The following is a 25691-nucleotide window of genomic DNA, read 5'->3' on the forward strand; positions in this document are numbered from 1 at the left end:
ACTAAAATAAAATACTAAATGAATAATAAATATAGCTCTAAAATATGACTGTACTGGTATAAATTCATATATGAATTAGGAAAAAATGATGAGGTTGTATTGTTTTGGTCCTTAGTATATCCATTTGATAGATTAATAGTTTGAAGTATTTTTTCTAAAAAAGATCTTATTTTAAAAATGATAGATTAATACTTAATTTTATTTAGGAATTAACATTCTTGTTTTAGAAATTTCGAAACATTGACCCCTCAAAGTTTCTTTTTCAAAGTGTCCAGTCCCTTTGTTGGCAAGTAATTTTCTTCTGGTTTGATTTCCAAAGTTGGTCCGGAGTAAGGAAGCAGCTAAAGCCATGACAGTGGCAGCAGGAATTGGATACGCTTTGTTAGCCCTTGGCCCTTCTCTCTCACTCTTCATCGCTCTTATCTCAAAAAAACCCTTCTTGATTCTCACACTTCTTTCAAGGTAAACTTCCAATTCAGGGTTACTTTTTTGAAAATTTCTTCAAATTCACAAAATATCCTTGTAATCTGATTACAGTTATTGACGGATTGGGTGTTAAATAGTTCATTTATTTGTGGCAAGTTTGGTGGGTTTTTTTTCTTTCATGGGTGTGACTTGGTCATTGTAAATGGGGACATACTGTTGTCATTTATTACTTAAAGATTGTGTTTTTTTGGCTACTGGGTGTGATTGGATATCGGAAACAGTCTTTCTACTTTCAAAAGGTAGGGGCAAGGCTGTGTACACACTACCCTCTCCATACCCCACTTGTGGGTATGTTGTTGTTGGATTTGATTGGTTTAGGGTAAGTGCTGACATATAGTTATCATTCTTTGTTCATTTGATTATAATAGAAATCCCTTTGTTGCTCAATCACTTTACTATGGGTGACTACATGAACTACTGCTGTTGTTATATTTTCATCATATATGATGTTTTTTTCTGCTGTAATCAGCTTGGTGTTTGTCAATCGTGGTTTGGTTTGTGATGGGGGTTAGCAGATTTCCATATACTAGTATTGTTAACTTCTGATTGTTCCATGTGAATAATTTTTTCTTTCTTTCTACTTTGGTAGTACATTGGTATGGCTTATGAGTCTGATAGTAATGTCAGCACTTTGGAGGGCTTTCCTTCCACTGAAAAGCACAGCATGGTGGCCGTATGCTATCCTCATACTCACTTCTGTTGGTTTCCAAGAAGGACTTCGTATTCTCTTCTGGAAAGTTTACAAGTAAGTCGGCCTACAACTAATGTCTTGTGTACACTTTGCTGTCTGCATTTGTTAAAAGAGTTGTAACTGAGTGAAATTCATAGGTGATATACATATCACTATAACCAATTAGTTTATTTGCAGAAAATTTGTTGAAGAGTAGAAGTGCAAAATAGAAGATAGATAACTTGACCTTATGCTGTTTGAATTACTTGTAGATTCCCCAAAAACTTTTGGAGTTTCATACACATGATTTTTTTCCCGAAGTATCCACATGATTGATATGCTATAAAATGTGAAGGATTTACATATGTATTGAACTCATATAATTTCCAGTGAAATAAATCATCAAAGTGGCTCGCTCCAAATCATGTTTTGAAAATGTGAAGGACTCACATAGGTATTAAACTCGTATAATTTCCATTGCAAGAGGTCATCAAAGCGGCGCTCTCTAGATTATACTATGAAAACGTGAAGGGCCGACTTGTGTACGTATTAAACTCATATAATTTCCTGTGCAAAATGTCATAAACGTGATGATCTCCGAATAAGAGGCATTATTTATCCCCACCAGAGCTTGTGTTTTGCTACTAAATGATTGTAGATACTTGCAGGCAATTGCGTCAATTGACCACACAAAGAAAGCCAAGATGAGATATATCATTACTTTGATAATCATATGAAGTAGCCTTTGACATATAGAGCCAATTCTCTTATTTCAACTAACATAGTATCACATGGAACTGCTTGAGTAAAAAATATGTTGAAGCCAAATGAAGTAAATTACATGCAGAAATGAATAAACATATCTTTATTAAGATGAAAACATCCTTTTCAGGAGTAGCGTATAGTCCATGTTTCCTTGCTATACTATGCTGACTTGGTGTATAGCCACTTATTTGATACCCTGCCGACCCTTTTGTCTAAGATATATGGCCGTGCTTTCCATGTTGGCAATGATGCGTGGTTACGAAAACTAGTATATGAGGCATGCAAATTTATTTATCAGATATATTGTGAAACTTATTTTTCTAATAAAAAGTTGGTAGAATATCCTATCTGCTTATATTTACCCGGATTAGACCTCAATAAGAAATCTATCCTTCTGCTCATTCCCTCTCTTCATTTGCCTTTTTCTTCTTCAGTAGAGCTCCTCTATTTGTTGCATCATTGCTTGACATGGTTTATATTTTTCATTTGAAAATTTGTTGCTGATTTTGCTTGGTTATAACTGTTACCTCAAAAGATTGGTTAAAATTTGTTGGGAAAAACTTTTATGAATTCCAGTTCCTTTATCCTACTCTATATGTAGAATTTACCCTTAACTTTGTATTCCATGTTTGTGTTATGTCAGGAAGCTGGAGGATATATTGGATGCATTTGCTGACAGAGTCTCTAAACCTCGCCTCTTTATGACGGACAAGATGCAAATTGCTCTTGGTAGAATACCGAACATTTTCGCTACATGTCTTTTAAATTCTAGAATTTAGTTTTGATACTTTTCTATCTCCCTAGAATTTTATGTGTTATAGTTTTCTTTTTTCACTAAGGTACCTTAATGTGGAGGCTAGGAAAAATGAGTGTGGAAGACTTGCCACAATGACCTGAAAACCCCTAGGGCCTAGCCTTAACCCAACCCAATAAGCGTGAAAATAACAAAGTGGAAGCAGCTCACCTACCCATTGAGGGTGTACCTTTTTGTTGCAAAACATGTTACATTTTAGTTTCAGAGCATGCAACAGCGCAGCAAGCTTGCACCGAAGTGTGGACAATATATATATATATATAGAGAGAGAGAGAGAGAGAGAGAATGTGAGAGACTAAAAGGACAAAAAATTGGTCTAACAAGACAGCAATTCTTAGATCAAAAACAATAGAAGAGGAGATGAGATAGTAGAGAGAACATAGATACTTCCAGTTCCAGGGCTATCTACAACCATTGGAGCTGCTATTGCATATTATTCATTGGCTGCTTCTAAGAGTTCACTGTTGGCGACATATTTTAACATTAAAAATGATATTGTTGATATCATAAAACTGAAGATACCATAGCACCATACAACTTCTAAACCCTCTTTTCAGCTCTGCACTTAACTAATTGATCTTCTCCAGTGGAAACAGAATTGAACAGGAAAAACCTCAGCATATTTAACGGAAGCTAAAAAGGAACTTGCTGATAACTGATGCATCACTTATGCAACTTTTAGGTCTAATTGATTGACAAGTTAAGAATAATTTCCTAATAACAAATCATCTTGATGGTTTCTGATGTTATACTGATAAAAGGATTCTAATAATATCATGAAAGCACGTCTGACCATAGAAAACTTGAAGATGCTGTTAGTTGCACTCTCTCTATTGGACTGATGCAATTGAAGTTCTGTTTAGAGATAGGCAGGCAAAGGCGGGACTTAGTAGCTTATATTGATGTGCTGGTTTCATTTAACCAAGTGTAAAATGGACCGATAGACTGTCAGTTAGAAAGGAGTTGAAAGTTGAAGGAGGACAGTAAGGGATTGGGTTATTGATTGAGGAAAGGCACGTTCAATGAGTTTGGGATGGAAAAGGTTAGCTTTTAGAGGTTGGATGACTGTGAGGTTTAAGTTTTAACTGCTCTTTCTTTTTTTCTGAAGGTTTAGATGTTGCTAATCTGACTGTTATATGAGCTACCTCTACTAGATGGTACCAAGTATTGGAGTATGAAAATAAAAAGATAAAGGAGTTATCTTTACAAACTACCCTGCAGTTTTCTCTATATAAACAACCCTCTTTGCCGTTTAAACTGTCAATAGATGTTCCATTAATTAGAATAAGCATTTTTAAGGGTCATTGTTATTCATTATGATTCTGAATCCGCCCAGATGTCGAAAACCGTGCTGTGCACCGTGATGTTAATTGCTTGTGGCTGCTTAATCTGGGGTACTATTACTGTTTGTACCCCTTTCCAGCTCCAAGTTGTTTCAACTTCTGAATATTATTTTGATCTTTCCATTTATGGTGAAGGCAAACTACCTTTCTGCTATTAGATATCTAGTGTAGTTTCTGATATTCTTTTTGTTGATCTGACACTAATATCTGATATGTGTTGACATGCAGCTGGGGGTTTGGGACATGGTGTGGCTCATGCTGTGTTTTTCTGCCTTGGCCTTTTGACACCTGCATTTGGACCAGCAACATACTATGTAGAGAAATGCTCAAAGATACCCTTTTTTCTTGTTTCTGGTAAGGGAAATCTGCTATTTCTGAGTTCCTCTTTTATTATTTTGGAAACAGCTTCTGAGTATTATTGATCTTCAGCAAACTTTCTATATTTGAAAGATCTTGAGAACCAAAGTTTAAATCAGTGAATGGAGTAACTTAGGACCATTATAAACTTCTTTGGATATCCTTACACAACTAATGAGGGACAATTGTAATCTTTAACCCCACACACACGTGTAACCCGATTCTGGAACATACACGTGGACTTTAACATTTTTTTATTTCATATTCTTTTTTAAGTAGATTAAGGAGTGGGTTTGTAGTAGAGAAAGAGTAGTCTCAACAAGTTGAAGAGTGGGCCTGGAGCATAGAGAAAAAGAGAGAGTAGGCTCAACAGGCTAGAGAGTGGAAATGGAGTAGGGAGATAGTGAGAGAATAGGCTGAAGGGTCGATCAAGAGAAAAGTCAGTGACTCAATACACTATATTGGGATAGAGAAGCCTAGAGCTGCTTGATGGCCTAAGTTGAGATATAAAAGCCTACAGAGATAAAAACAAGTAGGGATGAAGTATGTGTGATAACGAGCTTACCTAAAGTTTTGGGTTCCCTTTTCTTAGGGCTGCAAGCCTGCAACTATGGTTTAACTTAGAAAAATAGTGTAAAGTATAGTGCATGTTGCCATAGTATTGCTTACTACCTCCATATTTATGCAGTCTTAACGCTATTTGGCATTTTAAATTGCAGCAATTATAGCCCTTGCCTTTGCTACCATTCACACTTTCTCCATGGTTATTGCGTTCAGTGGATATGAAGAAGGAAACAAAGTGGACCAGTGTTTTGCTCCTGTTGTTCACTTAATTGCTGGAATGTTGGTAAGTTTCCACATGATTGTGTATGCATACTTGAAGAGTGCACACTAAACCTGTCGAGAAAACCAACTACTAAACTGAATGATACTGCGGATCTGGTAACCGAAACTTTCCTAAATAGATCTGCTAACTGTTTAGAGGACTCTAGCATGAGATCAATATAGAAGCAGATAGTTCTAGCATTTGGTGTGGCTTCTGAATTATTTCGGATTAAAATGTACAAAGTCAATCATAACAAGTTGCTTACATTCTTGGTTACTGAGAGTTGTAGCTTCTACATTTTTCATGTGCGAATATCTATAGTACAGGATCTCCAAAAGAGGTCCATTTCTTCTTATTTCCTTGAAATCAATGACTTGACCATACTATTCAATGTCACTTGCTGATTTCATTTAATGTAGTACAGTTGATCGAGTTTAATAATTATGCTTCCCTTTGTAGATTTACTATATTGATGAAAAACTTGAGCGATGTGAGTGCATTTTTTGATTAAATTACGATTTATGATCTCTGGTTTGTTTTCAGACACTGACGAATCTTGCATTTGGAGGCTGCATGATTGGCATTCCACTTCTCTATTGTGTAGCAATTGTGACCTTGGTACATTGCGGAAAGATGGCATGGAGGAGATTGATAGAAAGCCGAAGCAGGGAGGGAAACTTCAGCAATAGCCAGTAAGCAAGGATAATAACCTTTTTTGTTATGACTGAGAAGTGTAAGATTAGTAATTGCCAGATATGTCTGATGCATGGAGCATTTGCCAAGGGTGACTCAAAGGAGAGACTAGTAAAAGCCTTCGCTTTAGGCCTCCAAAAATATTTCATAGTCGACTTTATTATTGGCCAAATACATATACGGCCACTCAAACTTTACATGAACTTTCATTGTAACACCTAACATTTGCTTTGTACCTATTGAACACCTAATATTGCAACAAATTGTGTCTATTCAACACTCCTACCTGATGTGAAACGAAATATGTTTCTCACTTATATAGATTGAGCGCGTAAAATGAAAAAAAATTGTAATGGGTTTCTTGTTCAAATACACCATATCTTTTTCATTTTATGCGCGTAAAATATGTTTCTCACGTAGGATGAATGTGTCTATTTGTTTAATTTTATACAAGTAAAAGTGTCTACTTGTGCACATCCAAAGTTAAAGGTCATAGTTGTCAGTTGACGCCAAGTTATGGGTCATGTTTATGTATTATGTCTAAACTTAGTAAGAAATACTCTCATTCCACCTACTGGGACAAATCTCCGGTAAAAGGTAAAAAAATGAGGCAATTATACAATTAAAATACACAATTAAACTTCGAAATAAAACACTTAATGACCAATTAAAAACCAAAAAAATGTTGTTTAGTTAATCTTTTTTCGGCCGGATTAGAGAAGAAAAAGTGAGAAACTTTTAATAGGAAAGCATGAATTTCTTTTTGTTGTGATGAAGAAGATAAAATGTTAAAATGAATTTTTATGTCAAGTTTAAATGGCGCGTAGTATTTGTGTTCGAAAAATATTGAATTTCATAAAAAAATTGAAAAGAAAAGAAAGAGACATAAATATTTTAGGACTTCCAATTAAACTATTCAAATTTTCATACTAGTAAATAATGTTTTTCACAACATCTTAAAGTAATAAATCACAAACATATGACAAACATCTCAGTGAGAAGATTTATGTTTAATAAAAAATCTAGGCTATAAATAATAAGTATGAAAAAAAAAAAAAAAAAGGGCAATACTAGAAGTTTGACTTTAAACCTTAAATTGATTTATGAAAAATAAGATTTGACCGTTTGATTTATTAAAAAATTTAAAATCACAATTTAAGATAGTAAGACTGGAAGAAAATTATTATTTGAAATGAATTATTGGTATATTGCATAATTTTTAGAACAATAATGAATATGAACCTAAGAATTTATTATCAATAACAAATATTATTCTATCCTTTTTAATTCAAGAAATTCTAACAAAACCAAACAAATAACAGCGAAATCATTATTGGGGGATTTATTGGAGAGTACTTAAATATTCAAAATCATTCGCTTCTATATTTTTCTTTTAAAAGTAACGAATTTGATTAAATCATTTTTTTCAACTTCTTGTGCTTCATCATTAATTATTATGTACTTGGAAAATTAAGGGAACAATGAATTGGGCGTTCTCCGCCGGAGTCATATTCATAGCCGTCAGAGTCGTGGGCGTCATGGCCCAACCAATTGATGACGCGTCTACAATGCCTTTCAGATGGAATTACGACGATGATTGCTCTGATGTAAATGATATTGCATGGTGGAATGCTGATGATAGTATTCAATCAACACAATGTAGCAGGACAGCTTCTCAGGATTCCTATCCACGATTGTCTTTTAGGGGTTATCAACACAATGCAGCAGGACAGCTTCTCATGATTCTTATCCAAGATTTTCTTCTAGGGATTATGATGCTTATAAGTTGGTTGAGCTTGATGAGGGGCTTCATCTTATTCAGATGATAAAGCACATTCTCGAAGAGGCGTGTCCCGAGGTGCTATCCGATGTGCTATCCTCCTATGATATTCTCTAGGGATTCGAGATGTTGTTGTGATGGCCGTGGACCATATTACAATGTGTTAATAAAGAGATTCTCTCTAGGGATTCGAGATGTTGTTGTGATGGTCGGACCATATTATAATGTGTTAATAAAGAGATGCTATTGTGATGGCCGATGGACCATATTACAATGTGTTAATAAGGAGAGGGAACAACAGGGCATCTCTACTTGTCCAAGTCAGGGCTTTGAAGTGGCTCTGCTGGACGCTACTGCATTCAGCAGACCAATTGTGGATTCAATGGTCATTCGTTCATTGATCTTGTGGATATTGACCCACTTATTTGAACTATTATTTATGCTGCATCTGATCATCTCAAAAAGCAGTTTCATATAACTTGAATCTCATATAGGTTCGATTTAATAAGGATTTGCTTTTGGAACCAAAAATCAAGAACATATTGTAAAGATTCTTAATAAAAGAAAATCATTTGAAAAAACAAATCTTCTTTGTTAACCAAATCAATAAAATTGTTGTCATCTTTTCAATACAAATATTATATATATATAAACTAGGAACTTACTCTCTTGAAAAATTCTTGTGCAAATACAAAGTAGTCCAGTTTCTTAAAAGATTCTACGGGGTGCAAAGTAGAAAATGTGCTATACAAATATAACTTCTCAATAGTTTTTAAATATTCTTCATCATTGACTAGGTTAAGCCGAGATTTTCATGTTATGCTTTTATTAGTGAGATTAAATTCTTATGCTTTTAATTTACGAAATTGAGAAGATATCATTCTAAATTTTTGATTTTTTATTATACGAATATGTTGGTGTATATGCATTTTATTATTAAAATAAAATATTAAGTGCATGTATTAGTGGGTATAAATTGTGCTAGAAGATGACTATTGGTACATGATTCATGTCAGCATTCGCCTTACAACATTAAAAAAAACGTTTAAGAAATATTAATAGTCCTTCTCCATTATTTATTCATTTTTTTGCTGTTGTATTTTCGTGTTTATTTTTTAAGTTTAATAGTAAAATAGAAATTAAAATCTGGACTATCTTTTTTTTAGTAAGATAAAGAGAAAAAGAGTATTTAGGGATATGAAACATTTCTAATTAGACTTCAGTATGTTTTTCCATCATAAGAATTCTATTCATGGATGATAATTAGGGGTGTACATGACTGGGTTGATTCGGGTTTTTCAAATATCAAATCAAACCATTTATGTAATACTTTTTAATCTATAAACTAATCCAAACAAATAAAATTCGGATTTTTTCGGGTTTTTCAACCTCGGATTGGTTCGAGTTTTTCAAATATCAAACCAAACCATTGTGTCAAATTTTTAAATTTATAAATCAAACCAAACTAATAAACCTCGATTTTTTTTTTTTCAGATTTTTGGATTTTTTGGGTAAAGTTTTCATACAAACATATAATTAACTTGTGCTCCAAATATTTCTGTAGTTCAACCAAAATACAATTATCTAAGGTGTTTCTTAATAAAATAACACAAAATATGAGATGAGTACTGATTCACTAAAATATTCAATAAAAAATAATAATGAAATCATCATATAAAATAAATATTGCAAAGTCATAATGAAAATGATCATAATTTAAAAGTACTAAATCCTACTAAAATAAGTTTAATAAGTATTAGTTACATTACTAAATATTTAAGGAAAAATAAAATAAGATTATGTATTTTAATTGTCTAAACCAATGTAAAACTAAAGAACAAATATTCAATATTATTGTCATTCTTAGTGTTGAATTGATTTTCTTTTTGCATTATTATTAATTTATTTTGATTTAAGTTTTATTATAATTATCTAACATCTATGAACTATAATCTTTATTGGACCATTCCGAATTCCAAGTTTTAAACTTGAAATAATATATTAAAAGATTAAAACTATGAAATAGTATAAGTCAAAATAAATTTTTTTATGTATAAAATAAAATTTTAAAATTACATATATAATGTCGGATTGGTTTGATCTCGGGTTGGTTTTTTTTAGTTAAAACCAAACCAACCCAAATATAGTTGATTTTTTTTTTCAATACCAAACCACTACTCGAATTATTTTTCGATTTGCGATTTGGTTCCATTTTGTACACCCCTAGATGATATTAATGTGTTAGTCAATTGAACTAATTTTATGATTTGGTACCATATAAGACCAAATTTGGTCTATTAAAATGTTGCAACCTGAAACAATATTGACCATCTTTTCAATCTCATGGTCCGCGTGATTTATCGGGAAACTTTCGCAAATAGTCATTATAATAAACTTAATTATGCTTCATAAATATAGTTTGTATATTTACAGCCTACATGCTATAGCTAAAGCTTAAGCTGTTTCATTTGTATAATTTGTGGATATGTATAATTCGCATATTTATAAAATTTGCGGATACATTTATATAATTCAGTTATTTTTGTATAAACTCAAAATAACGAATTTATACAATTACAAACATCAGAAGTGTAAACAGTTATACAAATTATTATACAAATTTCGAATTATACAAAAGTTATACAAATTATATTATATAAATTCCGAATTATACAAAACTTAGAAGCAGAACCGCATAATTATAATTAAAAGTAGATCGCAAATTATAATTAAGGTAAACTATAGTAATATTAATTAATTAACTAATATATATTTGTTAATGCGCGTAATTTTTCCTTTATCTAAACCATATAATATATTGTTATTTTACTCCATATCTCTATTAAAAAATATTTTATTTTATTTCTCTATTTTAATAGGACAAAACAACGACTCATGTACTTATCTCATTTCAATCATTGCACTTCAGATTTTGTTATATAATGGGATCGTTTGATAGCTGATCAGAGTTAGGAGCTTATTTGGATTGACTTAAAAGAGTATCTTTTAATTTAATAAATAAAAAGTCAAATTGAAGTGACATTTAAATTAAAAAATAAAAAGTAGATTTTGGTTTTTAACCTTTTTAAGTCATTTTTTACTTTTTAAATTATGTTTAACTTGGCCAAACTTCTCCAATTTATTTTAAGTCATTTTTGACTTATTTTAAGTTATATTTATATTTGTCAAACATTTTCAGAAGTCAAAAGTTGATTTAAAAGTAAGTTTGACCAACATTTAAGTCAATTCAAACACCCAACTATTAAGAATATAGTAAAGAAAAGAAGACAAGATATGCAGATGAAGGAGATAACTTTTCTTCTACTCAAGTGTAGAGGCGAACCCAAGATTTGAAGACTTTGAGTACACTAATATAACCTTAGCTCAAATATGAGCTCTAAGCTAAACTTAAAATAAAAACAACGAAAAAGGGCTTTAGTTGGATTTGAACCCTGGTCTCAAGGGCGGTATCTCTAGCTTTAGTTAGTGGGTTCCCCTCTCTAAAGTGTAGGTCCACCTCCATTCAAGTGTGTCTTACAATGATGAATGATATCTTTATTTATAAGTTGAGAAATCAATCCAAAGGTCACCATGTTGAGTGCCAAATTAGTAGATACATTGTTATCCCAAAAAGGTTCATATCACCTAGAAAATTCACATACATGATATATAAGTTTATGAATAGACTTAATGGACAATCCATTTAGTTCAATGTATATTTATAACATGAGTGAATTTATATATTATTTAAATGAATTTTTAAATTATAAACCAAAGATCATATTAAATTTAAATATAAATAATTTAATTCCTAGCTACTTATTAAATATCATATAAATTATATAAATTTAATACATAAACAATTTATTTCTTATTCAACCATTAAACAAATTGGGTTAGAACTAAGCATTTTAGTCAGAGTTCAGAGTCAAAAGGGTAAAAAAAAATTGCCAAAAATTTCAAAAGGACAACAAATTTGATTTTAGAAGCAAAAGGGCAACATTGTAACGGTTAAATTAAGGATGACAGCCGTAAAACACGAAATTTCATGAACGCTCAGCCGCCTTGCGTCTTACAAGACGCAGACGGCTTGCGCCTTGCAAGGCCCAGGAGAATGCGGAGACTTCCTGTAAATTAAAAAGAAAAATTATTTCATTCCGATTAAGGGGACCCTGCGCCTTACTTTACTTAAATTGTTTGTTTGAATTTTTATTTTTATTTTTTTGTTCAGATTTTATTTGTTTGTGATTTTTATATATTTTTTTAGCAAATATTTATTTCACTTTAATATGAATAAATTATGAAGAATTTTTTTTTATCACTTTATCCAACAATTTTTTACTATTGATTGAATTATTTTTTTTGTTTATTATTGAGACTTATCTACCGTATATATCCACGTAAAATTTACAGTGTTGATTTGATTCAACACTTTAATATGAATCAACTTTATTTTTTTATTGCTTTGTGGGCAGAAATAAAATTTAATCGGAATGAAATAGTTTTTTTAAATTTTTTTTACAGGAATTTGCCCATTCTCCTGCGCCTTGAAAGACCCAAGCCGTGCGACTTAGCCTGTAAGGTGCATGGGATTTTGCGTCTTGCAGCTATCACTCTAATTTGGACGACGTTAATTCAACCGTTATAACGTTACCTTTTTAGTTCTAAAATCAATTTTGTTGCCCTTTTATAATTTTTTACAAATCTTTTTACTGTTTTGGGTCCGAACTCATTTTAGTCACATAAATATAATCATCAGAAGATAGATTAACAATGGATTACGAGCGGCGTGTAACAACGCGCTAATGATTTGCCACAAATTTTCTGAAGGGGCATTGCCTGGACCAATAATAGAGCGAGTATAGTCAATTTCCCTAAAAGAAGCAAGTGAGAGGAGGCCTACTAACTTGAGATTAATGTAAAAATGTTTATCTTAAAGACACGTTGGATTAGCTGAAAAAGATAAAGGGAGCAAACCACGAGAAAGTAAGTGATAACGTTACCTGCCTTTCACGTTTCTCACCGTCACCACTATCCGGATCTTTCTGCGGAAACGTAGGGGTGTCAAAAGAATATGAAAAATCGATCAAACAGATTTGTGTTGTTTTTTCAATAAAATTGTAGACTTTTATTTAAGTGTATAATTGTCACGAGCATTTGGGATTATCTTTTTAATTTATAAGAAAAATTGAAAAAATTTCGAATCTAACCGAATAACCTTGCATGTATGTAAATATATTTTATATATTAACAATATGTTAAATTTAATATATAAATATATTTTATAATATTTTTTAAATATAAATATAAATATAACCTAGGTCCTAGACCTCTAGTGACCGGAGAACTTTGGATCTTTGCTCTTTAATTTAATGTTTATTTAATTAACCTTTAAAATCAAACAATACGACATCAAAGTTTTACATTCTTGTCTTCTTGATGAAAAATTAAAATGTTTCTTCAAGAACATATTTGCAAAAGAAATATTTTAATAGTAGTATATTTTGAGGTGATTTTTAAAAGTAAAAAATAAATCGAAAAATGAATCGAACCTTACCAATATCAAAGAAAAACCGATATAATTGAGATGGTTTTAAAAAAAATAATTTTAATTATATATTATAAAATAACTATAAAATAAGATAACATAATTTTCAAAAAATAATCGACCGAATCATAGACACCCCTAAAAATCAGCATATGTGGTTGTAAATTACATTACTATTCGATTCACAATTTTGATTAGTTGAAAAAGGTAATTTAGAATTATGTTAATGTATTCAATATAATTATTAAGGTCGGTTGTATACCAACTTTGTTTAAGTAGTTAAAATAGAGTGTAACCTTATCAGATAAAGTGATGTCATGCTATAAGAAGATTAAATAGTGTACTTTATTGAAGTTTGAGTTATTTATCCACAGGACTAAAGATCAATTCTATTAAATAGTAATTCATTTTTCTAAGCAAATATACCCAATAAACTTTATTATTTGGAATATATATAGAGATTTCGTTAAAAAAATGATACATTGTACTCTCGTTGTTTAACAAATGATACATATATGTATTCTCATTGCCTAACAAATTGTACATACTCTCTCCGTCCAATAATAGATATTTACTATACTAAATATAGTTGTCAAATAATATTTGTCTGATTTAGAAAATCAAGAGATAATTTATCTTTTATGTCTATTTTACTCTTGCTATTAAATACTATTTATTATCTAACACATTTATCAAAGTATTAAATTTAATAAAGTTAAAGGATAAAATAATAATATTATCCCTTTATTTATTAGGTGTGTCAATGAACAACTATTGTTAAACAGAGGGAACATTTACTTATCCATTTTATTTATCTTTACATAGCTGACCCAACTAAAATAAATAATTTTTATATCAAATATAAATGTATGACAAAGTTTTAATTTTTTAAAAAATAATTATAATTTTAAATTATATTTAAAAAATAAATAAATTATGAAATAATGATTTCAAACACAAGCTTATCATCAACCCTAATTCTAATTTCTATACATTAATAATGAAAGATGCGTGGGGTATGCTCATAATTATGGTGACCAAATGTCCAATCATTCATATACTCCTCCGTTCATTTTTATATGTCACATTTTTACTTTGCAATTGCATTAAGAAATGATGTAACTTTATCCTTCTACCCTTATTTAATTTTTTTGGAACTCAAATTTTCAATCAATGAATATGAATTAATTTATTTTGATTAATTAATTTAACCAATAAGCATGAATCATTTACTTAGTTTTTCTAAGTTGATCAAATGCATATTTTCAAGATTAATAACTCACAAGGGTAAAAAAAGGAGTAATATGCTAATTTATGCATTGATTTTATGAAATAGTAACAAATATTGTGGATCAACTATTTATAGAAAGGGATGATATATAAAAAAGAGAACGGAAGGAGTACTATACACCTTTTTTTTTTCTATGAAGAAAAAGAAGTGCAACGTTTTCCCTTTGATTCTTCTATTTTTGGCAGAGTTATAAAACTCTATCCAAATTAGTTAAAACTTATAGTGCATGGATTTGGAGCTAACTTAGATTCATTACTTCTTAATTTGGCAAAAAGACAGAAAACTCCGACCAAACAAAATATATACAGCAAACACAATATATTCTCCACGTTTCATTTTTATAAAAGTAAATTTAATTAATTTATGACATTAAAGTGATTAGAGTTAGACAAACAACAAATTCTCTATATTTATCAAAAAATATATTTTTTAACTCTCGAAAAATGAAAAATATGAATATTGTAGTGGGTGAGTCACAGCTTGTAGCCTTATCTGGAGGCTTCTTAGCTAAACTCTTTTTAAACCTATCCATAATTTTTCATCTTTCATTTGTAGTCTCCTGGAAATCAATCAGTTTTCTGGGGAAAATCACTCATTTGCTAGATTTCAGCAAGCTCCTTTTGGTTCAGCTTGAGAGTTTTTTTCACAATATTTTATACATCCTCAATTGAAAACCCTGCAACTGTATGATATCCAGCTTGAATTTACACAACAAAAAAAGGGGGAATTTGTAGTTGTGAAGATTTTTTTGATTGAAATAATCATTGTAAGGAGATTGGAGAAGAAGGAATGACGATCATTTCGTTACCGGGAAGTTCAGGGTACTTGGATGCTAGTAATAATAGAAAAGTTTCTTACTTCAGCAATCCCTATGTATTGGGTTTAACTTTCGTTGCGGGTATAGGAGGTCTCCTTTTCGGATACGATACAGGTAAAAGAACAAATAACTTGATAATAAGATTTTTTTTTCCTGTTTGATTAAGTATTTGTGATTTTTTTTTGGAGGATCATCTTTTTAGGGAAACTTTGACCTGATTGATGAGTGTTCTAGCTTAATTTACTGATGAATTATGATAGATTTGCAATTAATTGACTAAAAACTAGTCATTAGGCTAAAAACTTTTGGCTTTAATGTTGTTGTTCTAATCATTCAGCTGTTTTTTATTTATAAACATGAAGTTGGCGACTAGACAACTATCAGGATATGTTTAGTTAACTGGAATAATTTCTTGTCACATTATTGTATAACAAATTACAAATAACAACTTGTAGATTCTATATATTTTGGAACAGCTCAAAACTCAACCACCTATAGATATAATGGATTACTAAATTACAGAAAAAAGATTAGTGTAGTGTATGCTTAGCAATTGACAATAATTCCTTACTTTTTTCGGGTGATAATGGAAGTGTGTTGTTATGTTATGACATGGAGATAAGATAATTGGCAAGAATATTCAAGACACCGAAGTAAATTATCCATACTTTTTTGTGAAAGTTATGAATGTTGCATTTGTTTTCGCATGGAAATATGTTCTCGATAATTAATTATGTAACCAGACTATGATTAAATTATCTTACATATCTTCGACTTGACTGTAGGAGTAATATCTGGTGCACTTCTGTACATTAAGGATGATTTTCCTGAAGTCAATCAAAGCAGTTTCCTACAGGTACATGAATAACCAATTTCATTCTGAGCTCTATTGTAGAATCCGGACATAACAATTTAATAAGAAGTGATCAGAAAAACGGAACTTTTGAGCACAAAAGCTGGTCCAACATAATCATATGACTTGTTGGAATTATAAAAAAAATAATGGATGGGACGGGGAATGGGTGAGGATGGAGCTCAAGTATTACTTTACAGATGATATGATAATAACAGATTGTTATCTTAGTTTCCGAGTAAAGGATGCTGATTTGAGTCGTCTTGTCAGTTGCATTGAAGGGATTGTTCTAACCTTATCCAAAGAATTTCTGATAGTTGAATGGGGTAATCAAATATGGTTGAACAAATGTGAAATGCAAAATGACGTGATGCTACTTGTATTTATTGTGATGATGCAAGTGTGGAATGTGATTTATCAGCTATCAAATGTGCTTTACTCTGTTGTAGTAGTAAACTCTCCAAATTTATTACCAATGTTATCTTTGCTAATTATACGAAAAATAGGACTTTCAATTGGCCACCTCCTCCCCATTTCCACAGCGAGCCAATAACACTTAACAGGTGGTCCTATTTTTGGTTAATCTATTTCCCCCCCTTAAAAGTTTTGTTTCATGATTTTGCAGGAAACTATTGTCAGTATGGCATTGGTTGGTGCAATGATTGGAGCTGCTGCTGGGGGCTGGATTAATGATTATTTTGGACGGAAGAAAGCTACTCTGTCTGCTGATGTTGTTTTCTTACTGGGAGCTGTGGTAATGGCTGCAGCTCCGGACCCATACATTCTTATACTTGGACGACTCTTAGTAGGTCTGGGAGTTGGTGTTACTTCTGTCACTGCTCCTGTTTACATCGCTGAAGCATCGCCATCAGAAATTCGCGGGGGCCTTGTTAGCACAAATGTACTAATGATTACAGGTGGACAATTTCTTTCCTACCTTGTGAATCTTGCTTTCACAGAGGTTAGATATTTCTTCTTATTTCCTGCCTTATCTAACTTTATATTACTTTGATTTTTGATAACTAAAATGAACAAAATCTTGTGTTGCATATGGACATGGGGATTATTTGACAAAATCAAAAGCTTAAAATCCCATTTTATGTGCAATGGGAACAAAGTTTAAGTACAGAATACTTTTGAATCTTGTGGTTTTAAACTAAAGGCGTGTATAAAGTATCAAAATCCCTTTAATATTGCGGCCTTGAACATGCCACATGATGTTGGAGTTAAAGAGCTATCAGATATAGAAAGTAATATAATTTCTAGACTAAAAGGGAAGTAAGATAAGTAAGTTGCAACAGAGGAAGTACTATTATTTAATTTGCTTCTATCAATTTGTCACTCTCTGTCCTTGAAATTGACATAGTGACTATGCGGGTACAGGACTTGTATTTAGTCATGTGCATACAATTACATATGCATTATGACCGAAAAAAGCAGATAAGGTTAGGGAAAGAACTGCTTATGTTTTGTCATCTGCAGATCGTGTTCTAACTAGAGGAACACTACCGAGAAAATCAAACTTCTGTATCCTCGCTCACATAAAATCATCCAGTGTGATCCCAATCTTTACTTGATTAAGGTTTCACGCCTTAGTCCCAATTTAAAAGTTATGTACTCTAAATTATACCATTCATATAATTGCTCTATACAGTTTTTTATTGTACATAGCCGGAAAGGACTTGTTTTACTGTCTGCCGAATCTCAAGTTTCATTTTTCTTGATACTGATTACTGATTGCCTTTAATAATCACAATTATGTGGGGAGTACTGGATAAACATCTCCAACTGATAGTGCATGAATGCTGTTGTGTTGTCTTGAAGTTAGAATTCATGTTGATTTCCTTAGCCGCTTGAATGTTTGAGCAGATACCAGGGACTTGGAGATGGATGCTTGGAGTGGCAGGAGTGCCTGCCGCTATTCAATTTGTCCTCATGTTATTTTTACCTGAGTCTCCACGATGGCTTTACATGAAGGTGCAAGTTCTTAACTTTGTTGAAAATTACTGCTGATAAATAGCAACTGTTGACATAGAAAACCACTGCAGAAGGATAAATCTGAAGCTGCCACTGTTCTAGCTAAGATCTATGATCCTTATCGATTGGAGGAGGAGATTGATCAGCTTGCTACTGCATTAGAGGAAGAACGCTTGAGAAAGCAGGCTGTCAGTTACCTGGATGTTTTTAGGAAGAAAGAGATTAGACTTGCGTTCTTTGCTGGGGCTGGACTACAGGTATTCTTTAGTCTTCTGTGATGCTACAATAATATGTACCGATTGCTTCCAGCACTATCTTCTTATTTTTGGTAACGCTATATTTGGGCATATATTTTAGTTTTCCCACTTGGGGATTCCCCTTGAGCTTCATCTAGGCTGGATATAAAATGTTGTCTTTTAACTTGAATTCAAAAGGGCATGGGAACATGATGATGACTTTGGTGGGCAGTAGATTGATTTTAAACAGGAGAACTTGATGCAATTTGTATACTATTTTCTTTGGTCACTTAATAGTTAAAAGCGCCCATTTTCTTGATAAAAAAAAGTTGTTAAAAGCGCCAACTGCAAACATCTTTTGTTATTTCCCTATTCCACTATTGCATGGGGAGGTCATTATTGATCATCGGAAATGAATGGTAATTGCTTGTTTATAATCATTGCTCATTTGAATATGCAGGCATTTCAGCAGTTCACAGGCATCAATACGGTTATGTATTACAGTCCAACAATTGTACAGATGGCTGGGTTTAAATCAAATCAGTTAGCATTACTTTTGTCTCTCATTGTTGCTTTAATGAATGCCATGGGTACTGTAGTGGGAATTTACCTCATTGATCACTTTGGACGCAAAAAGTTGGCATTGACAAGCTTATCCGGTGTAATTGTGTCCTTGATTCTCCTAGCTGTAGCATTTATTTTACAGTCATCTACTTCAGGCAATGTCGGGGCCTATGGGTGGATTGCTGTAATAGGCTTAGCCCTCTATATTGCTTTCTTTGCACCTGGTATGGGTCCTGTGCCATGGACAGTGAACTCAGAAATATACCCAGAGTCCTACAGAGGAATGTGTGGTGGCATGTCTGCTACTGTCAACTGGATATCAAATCTTATAGTGGCCCAGAGTTTCCTATCCTTAGCTGAGGCTGTTGGCACGGGTGTTACTTTCTTGATACTAGCTGGTATAGCAGTGATGGCATTTGTGTTTGTCGCCGTGTTCGTGCCAGAGACCAAGGGCTTGTCATTTGAGGAAATGGAGAAGATCTGGAAGGAGAAAGCTTGGGGTAATGGATCTGGCAAAGAACCACTTCTTGAATCAAGAAGCTAGTTAAAAAGAGTCTTTTGGCATCTTCATTGTCAGTCGGTGCGTAGTACACCGACAACAATACCCAGTGAAACTCTACTGGGTAGGGTCTGGGAAGGGTGGTGTGTACGCAACTTTACCTCTACCTCGGTGTGTTGTACCACTTTGTATATTATGTACACATAATGAAATCAATGTAACGTGGATGAGGGGAGTTTTGCAACTGCGTTTATTAAAGCTTTGGTTGCAAGTTCCCAAATCAATGTGATAGGGAGGAGAGTCCTCCAGTACTATTTTATTTTATTTTTTGTATCAAAGCTGATGAAGGTCCAGGAAAACATTGAACGACTTTGCTCTAGACTTTTTGAGCTTAATTGGATTATTATTATCTAATAAAGTGAAAATTTGTTTGGCTGCAGTTATAATTTATACACAGTATTTTTAATTTAACGATGCTTTTTTCTTTGATCAAAATTCTAAATTGTCGATTCTATGATTGAACATTGAATTAGTGAAAATAAACTCGAGAGGGGTTTTGAGTCTTTCAACTACTAAGCCAATCATCAATCATTAATCTTATATTCAAGTGGTTTATTCACCTTTGTTAATGTAATCCTCACCTTGATCAAGTAATAAAAAAAAATTCTTGAGGGAATTTGGATGAATTCCTCACTACTTCTAGATTCGCCCCTGCTAATGTAACCCTACAATCAACAGGCAACACCTTGATCAAGTAATAAACTTTTACTGTGAATATCAATTAACATAAGACCATTTGTGTTTTTTAAAAGGAATTTAACCCGTGTTTTTATTGACATATTAAATAATTAAATTATTCACATAAAATATAATCGTAATTTTAAATATGTAATAGACAAAGAAAAATATACACATTTTTTTCCAAAATTCGAGTAGAAAGTGTCAATTAAAATATTTTATTAAGGTTGAGGTGTTTAATTAAATTATTTATGATTTAATTTGCGTCTCTAAATATTATTATTATGTCAAATTTAAGGCCCGGCCAAAATTATAGTAGGTCAAACTGGGGTGTTTGTGAAAATTTGTGTGTTTTAAGGGTTAATTTGCAACATTGCGGCATCTTATTGGGTGAAAATGCACAAAGTGTTTAACAAAATCCTTCGTCAAATTAGGGTTTTGACTGCCTATATAAGCTCGCTTTCGTCCCAAAATTAACCCTCATTGTGAACAAAAGTGAGTTCTGCAGAAGTAGGGTTTTCTTACAAACACATCGCGCAGCCTCGCTTTTCTGCCTTGTGAAGATGGGTCACTCTAACATCTGGAACGCTCACCCAAAGAACTACGGCCCTGGTTCTCGCACATGGTATCCTCATTCTCCAATCTCGTTTGTTGATTAAATTGCCGTTTAATTCAAGCTTTTATTTCGTTAGTGCTTGATTTTGTTGAATCACATACGTGAAACTATATACTGTTGTTTGTTTTTTGCTTTAACAATGCGCCGTTTGTATTTTAGATGGAAAATGAGATAAGATCTGAAAAGATTATGTGATTCGATAGTTTAAATACGAAATAGAATTGAAATACACCTAACGGCGGCTACGGAATTTATGAGTAGGGTAAATAGTTGATCCTCTCGCTCACGTTAAGGTGTTGGTAATGGTATGCGAATAAAGTTGTAGATTCGTTTCTATGGTTATGAGTGATGATTCAATTGTATTACTGTTATGTTTTGATGTCTTGATTTCCATAAAGAATAGATTGTTGTTGATGCTTACGAGTTTTTGTTAAGTGAGTATTGTTGAACTTGATTCCTTTCTTTTGCTGTCAATGTGAGCTTTCTATGTGTTCATGGAGTTGTTTAGTGCAAATAGGATTACATACAGAGGGATCTATATGGGTGATTAGACTTGATTGATTTGATGTTTTTTGCCACATTTGGTGTTTAGATGATTGAAAAATTGTTCCATCTCCTAACCAGTTTTCAAATTATCTAGGTGAGTGGTGAGAATTTAGGATATTTGTCGTCTCTGATGTTAAAATTCATACTAAAATCTAGTCTTTGCTCTTACCTTCACAGTCCCAATTGAAATGCATTAGATTTTGGTGGAAGTTTGCTATAGTTGATTGACTTAGTTTACTACTGTTCAGTATTTTGTATGCAACAGCCTTTTCTTGTCAACAAATAGGTATTTCTCTCTTTCTAAAATGATGGTTCTTTTGTGATCTTGTCTTATTTGAGCTTCCCTATGTATTGTTCTATTTGGTTTTATGTACATTGAGCAACAAAAATGGTGTGGAAGTGAATATCTTTACTGCCATTTCAGTAGTTGATCTTGAATTCTTTGTATGTGTTGCAGCCGTGTGTGTGGTAATCCTCATGCAATTATTAGAAAGTATGGACTCATGTGCTGCAGACAGTGCTTCCGCAGCAATGCCAAGGAAATTGGCTTCATTAAGGTATATACTGCATTCTGTATTGGAAATTCTACCAGACTTGAAGAAGTATTTGAATCGTACACAATTATGTAGTAGTGATTATATTCTATTAATTCTCGAGACATGTTCAGCTTTACCTGGATTATCTTTGGTCTTAGTGTTACTAAGCTTTGATATGTTCATTCCTTCTTTTCGGCTAATCAATTTTTCTCTTAATTTTATTGCAGTACCGTTAAAATCTCTCATATGAGCATCTACGAGGACCTCTACATGTGGTGCTGGTAGATATATGCCATTAGAGTTTTTTGATTTGCATCTCCCTTCAGTTAAATGATGTAATGGGATAATTTTGATTTATGTTTAACTTTTGGAAGTGAACTGCTATGTGGACCTAAGAAAGACTAGCTTTTTTAAATTTAATATTATGTTCTATACATTCCTAATTTTTAGTTTTTCGTTTACTCTTTGCTTCTCAAACTTGTCTGCTTACATTGATATTTCGCTGTTTGTTTGAATACCTATTTAGTCCCTGCCATTGCCAATACATGAGATATAAGAATTAGGCACCCAACAAAAAAGTACATTTGTACGGTGTTGTAGGCAAGCCTTTTTGTGTAACTGTAACCTCCCAAAAAATAAAGTGCATTGGGCTGCCCTTAGTGTCTTGCAATGTATGTTTCTGTTGTTTGTTTTCCTTCAATATTTTTATCTAGTGTTGGTTAGTATTCCGTTTTGCCACCTTACAGCATGTTTACTAGCAAATAGCAATGCAAGGGGCTACCATATAATGTAGTGCAATTAAGGGAAAATGGGAGCCACAAATACCATTGAAAAGCTAACAGGGAAGAAATAATATAGTGAAGTGTACTAAAGAGGAACAAGTGTGAAAAATCAATAAAATGAATTTCCATAGACACCCATGGGACAGTGATATAGGGATGACAATGGGGTGGTGCAGGGCAACGAGTCAGAGTGTGTAATAGTGTTTAGTTTTATATAACGGCATCTTTCAAGACCCAAAAAAATACTCAGTTTTAGTTTTTCATCACACTTTAACCTCAAAAATCCCCCCCCCCCCCCCCCCCCAGAAAAAAAAAAAACTCATTTTAGTTTTTCATCACACTTTCACCTCAAAGAGTCACGATAAATTACAAAATATGTCACAGACGATGAATAATTTATCAACCAATCGGCAGACACGGAGTTGAGAGGAGAGGATCCCAATCTTCTCTTTGTCAAATAATTAATCGAAGGTTGTGGAAAATAAAATTTCAACCATATTTCTTCATTTTCTCTTTTAATTATTTGGTACTACTATACATTAGGTGAGTGCTGTCTTTAGAAAATATCCCAGCCTAACCAAACAAAAGATGTGGAACCAACAACATCACAACACACACATCCATTTTAGTTCAAATTTTATATATTTAATAATAGATACAAGTAAAGATTTTGAACTCAAGTGAATTGAACTGTTTAGAATAACAAAATCCCTAATTCAAATTCATTAAGAAAGTGAGAGACTAAACAACTGGTCCAAATTATGCCAAAGACTATTAAGTAGAGATAGGTTGACATCACAGTTTTATGAGATATTTGTGATCAAGCACCTGACCTATCTCACCTACAAGTATACAACAAATAAAGAATACTTTAAGAATATTCTAATTGGCCTTTTATAACCGGTTTATGAATAGATCCAAGTTCGAAAGTCTTTCTCATTGGCTGCCAACAACTAATTTAAGTTCAATACATCTCTCCTTCTCACCTGCTAACTCGTAGAAAAAAGCTTCTATTCTAAAAACCGTAGCTTCTCACCTTTCTCAGAGTGAGAAGTTCCCTTCCATTTACTAAAATGTTTAATGGTCTGTTTTTTGTCTTTACAAATAAGTATATATATGAGTTTCTTCAACTTTCTTGTCAATTGAAAAATCATCTTAGTTTTCATCACAATTTCACCTCTAAAAGCCAAAATATATTTAATCAATTGGCAGACACGGAGTTGAGAGAATTTCAATTTTCTTTTTGTCAAATAATTAATCGAAGGTTCTCGAAACTAAAATTTTCAACCATACAATCTTTTAGTTTAATTTTAATAAAACATGTCAAAATTTCCCATAGAATAGTCAATTTTCCATGTTTTAATAAGGCCTAACCCATCGGTAGCCCCTTAAATTTAGCACGAAATTTCACTTAGGCACCTCAAGTGGATGATGTTCATTTTAGACACCTCATGTAGGGTTTCGCTATGTCATTTTGACACTTTTTGCTTACATGGCATAGTGAGTGTAATACACTTGTTGAGCGCGCGTGAAAAGCCTATTTAGTCGATTTTTTAATTATTTTTTTCTTCTTCTTTCCCATTTTCAGCCACCATTTTTGCAAACTTAAATATCCAACATGGTGAATAAAAATAGATACAGTAAAATAATGAAAAATGATGGAAACTATTTTAGAAATTTAGGAATAGACCCATTTCAAGATTAAATATTAAATTATTCAAGAAATTCTTTCTTGAAAGAATTTAATATTTAAAGAGGAGTAAGTTTAATTTTTGATGAATTTTAAACTTGCTAATTAGGGTAAAAAAGAATTTATTTTTTTTGAAGAAGACACTATTAAAAAAGAAAGAGTATGTAGGTGCCCAAATGTTTTAGCAAAAAAGAGATGGGGGTATTTGCAGAAGACAATGGGGTGGAGGAATGGGTATGTGCAGATTTTTCTGCAAATGAGTAGGGGTATATGGAGAAGACGCGGGGGGGGGGGGGTGTTCTGCAAATGGGTATGGTTTTTCTACAAATGAGTAAGGGTATTTGGAGGAAGCGGCCGGGGGGGGGGCGGGGGTGTTTCTACAAATGGGGGTTATTGGAGAAGACGAGGGGGGGGGGGGGGGGCGGGTGTTTCTGCAAATGGGGGTTATTGGAGAAGACAACTGCGGGGGTGGGGGGGGGGGAGGGGGTCATGGGGATTTTATTGATTTAATTTGTTTTTAAAAAATTATTTGGGCAAAAATACACGTGTCATTAAGTCATTGGTTACTTTATTTTTTTATTCAAAATTCATTATCTACAAATTATTTTTTGACAAATGTCGTCATTTAATTTGCCACTTTACACGTCATCGCGAGTGTAAACACACACCTCATATATTTTTGTTGATTGACAAAAAAGTGTCAAAATGACACAGCGAAACCCTACATGAAGTGTCTAAAATGAACATCATCCACTTGAGGTGCCTAAGTGAAATTTCGTGCCAAATTTAAGGGGCCACCGATGGGTTAGCCCTTTTAATAATTTGATACTACATTAGGTGAGTGATCTTACAGCTGTCTTTAGAAAATATCTAGTAGTTTTGGAACCAATAACATCACAACAAAGAAGGGGCATCCATGTCTAGTAATTTTGATTCAGATTTTTTTATTTTGAATAAAACGAGATAAAAGTAACAAATTATAAACTTAGTGAATTAAATAAATTAGTTTAACAAAATTCCTAATTCGAATTCATAAAATTTAAATCATAAATTTCCGTTAATAATTAAAAATATGAGAGACTAAACAACTTGTCCAAATAAAGAATACTTTTAAGAATATTCTCAATTCTAGAAAAAGAAAAGAAAAGTATACACCTTATTGCAAAAGGGGGGATTAGTTAGTATAGTATTAATCACAACATAATATATAATTGTTTCATAATTAATCATTGCATAACAAACAACATATATCAAATGAAATTTC

The 25691-nt window shown here is 32.5% G+C and overlaps 3 protein-coding genes across 3 annotated transcripts; all 3 read left to right on the plus strand.

Annotated features, from left to right (window-relative positions):
* The first annotated feature begins 331 nt into the window (after positions 1-331).
* Positions 332-6231, plus strand: LOC125807400 (gamma-secretase subunit APH1-like). Its single transcript, XM_049487108.1, has 6 exons — positions 332-462; positions 1076-1231; positions 2565-2650; positions 4307-4432; positions 5155-5282; positions 5805-6231. The coding sequence occupies exons 1-6, from the start codon at positions 350-352 to the stop codon at positions 5955-5957; spliced, it is 762 nt and encodes a 253-aa protein (XP_049343065.1). The 5' UTR covers positions 332-349; the 3' UTR covers positions 5958-6231.
* Positions 6232-15290: 9059 nt separating this feature from the next.
* LOC125807390 (inositol transporter 1) lies at positions 15291-19613 on the plus strand. Its single transcript, XM_049487098.1, has 6 exons — positions 15291-15504; positions 16176-16246; positions 16869-17204; positions 18113-18220; positions 18292-18477; positions 18917-19613. Exons 1-6 carry the CDS (start codon positions 15363-15365, stop codon positions 19562-19564), a joined length of 1491 nt encoding a protein of 496 aa, XP_049343055.1. The 5' UTR covers positions 15291-15362; the 3' UTR covers positions 19565-19613.
* A 1102-nt stretch (positions 19614-20715) lies between these two features.
* LOC125807408 (40S ribosomal protein S29) lies at positions 20716-22372 on the plus strand. Its single transcript, XM_049487118.1, has 3 exons — positions 20716-20882; positions 21877-21976; positions 22183-22372. The coding sequence occupies exons 1-3, from the start codon at positions 20821-20823 to the stop codon at positions 22189-22191; spliced, it is 171 nt and encodes a 56-aa protein (XP_049343075.1). The 5' UTR covers positions 20716-20820; the 3' UTR covers positions 22192-22372.
* The last annotated feature ends 3319 nt before the right edge of the window (positions 22373-25691 follow it).

This window comes from Solanum verrucosum, unplaced genomic scaffold (assembly GCF_900185275.1).
Source record: "Solanum verrucosum unplaced genomic scaffold, falcon-dt-bn FXZP01000183.1, whole genome shotgun sequence".
Taxonomy (NCBI): domain Eukaryota; kingdom Viridiplantae; phylum Streptophyta; class Magnoliopsida; order Solanales; family Solanaceae; genus Solanum; species Solanum verrucosum.

Coding starts and splice junctions, on each gene's coding strand:
- LOC125807400 (XM_049487108.1), top strand. CDS start 350: ATGACAGTGGCAGCAGGAATTGGATACGCTTTGTTAGCCCTTGGCCCT. Junction 463..1,075: donor ATTCTCACACTTCTTTCAAG/GTAAACTTCCAA, acceptor CTACTTTGGTAG/TACATTGGTATGGCTTATGA. Junction 4,433..5,154: donor ACCCTTTTTTCTTGTTTCTG/GTAAGGGAAATC, acceptor TTTAAATTGCAG/CAATTATAGCCCTTGCCTTT.
- LOC125807390 (XM_049487098.1), top strand. CDS start 15,363: ATGACGATCATTTCGTTACCGGGAAGTTCAGGGTACTTGGATGCTAGT. Junction 15,505..16,175: donor CCTTTTCGGATACGATACAG/GTAAAAGAACAA, acceptor ACTTGACTGTAG/GAGTAATATCTGGTGCACTT. Junction 17,205..18,112: donor TGAATCTTGCTTTCACAGAG/GTTAGATATTTC, acceptor ATGTTTGAGCAG/ATACCAGGGACTTGGAGATG.
- LOC125807408 (XM_049487118.1), top strand. CDS start 20,821: ATGGGTCACTCTAACATCTGGAACGCTCACCCAAAGAACTACGGCCCT. Junction 20,883..21,876: donor GGCCCTGGTTCTCGCACATG/GTATCCTCATTC, acceptor TATGTGTTGCAG/CCGTGTGTGTGGTAATCCTC.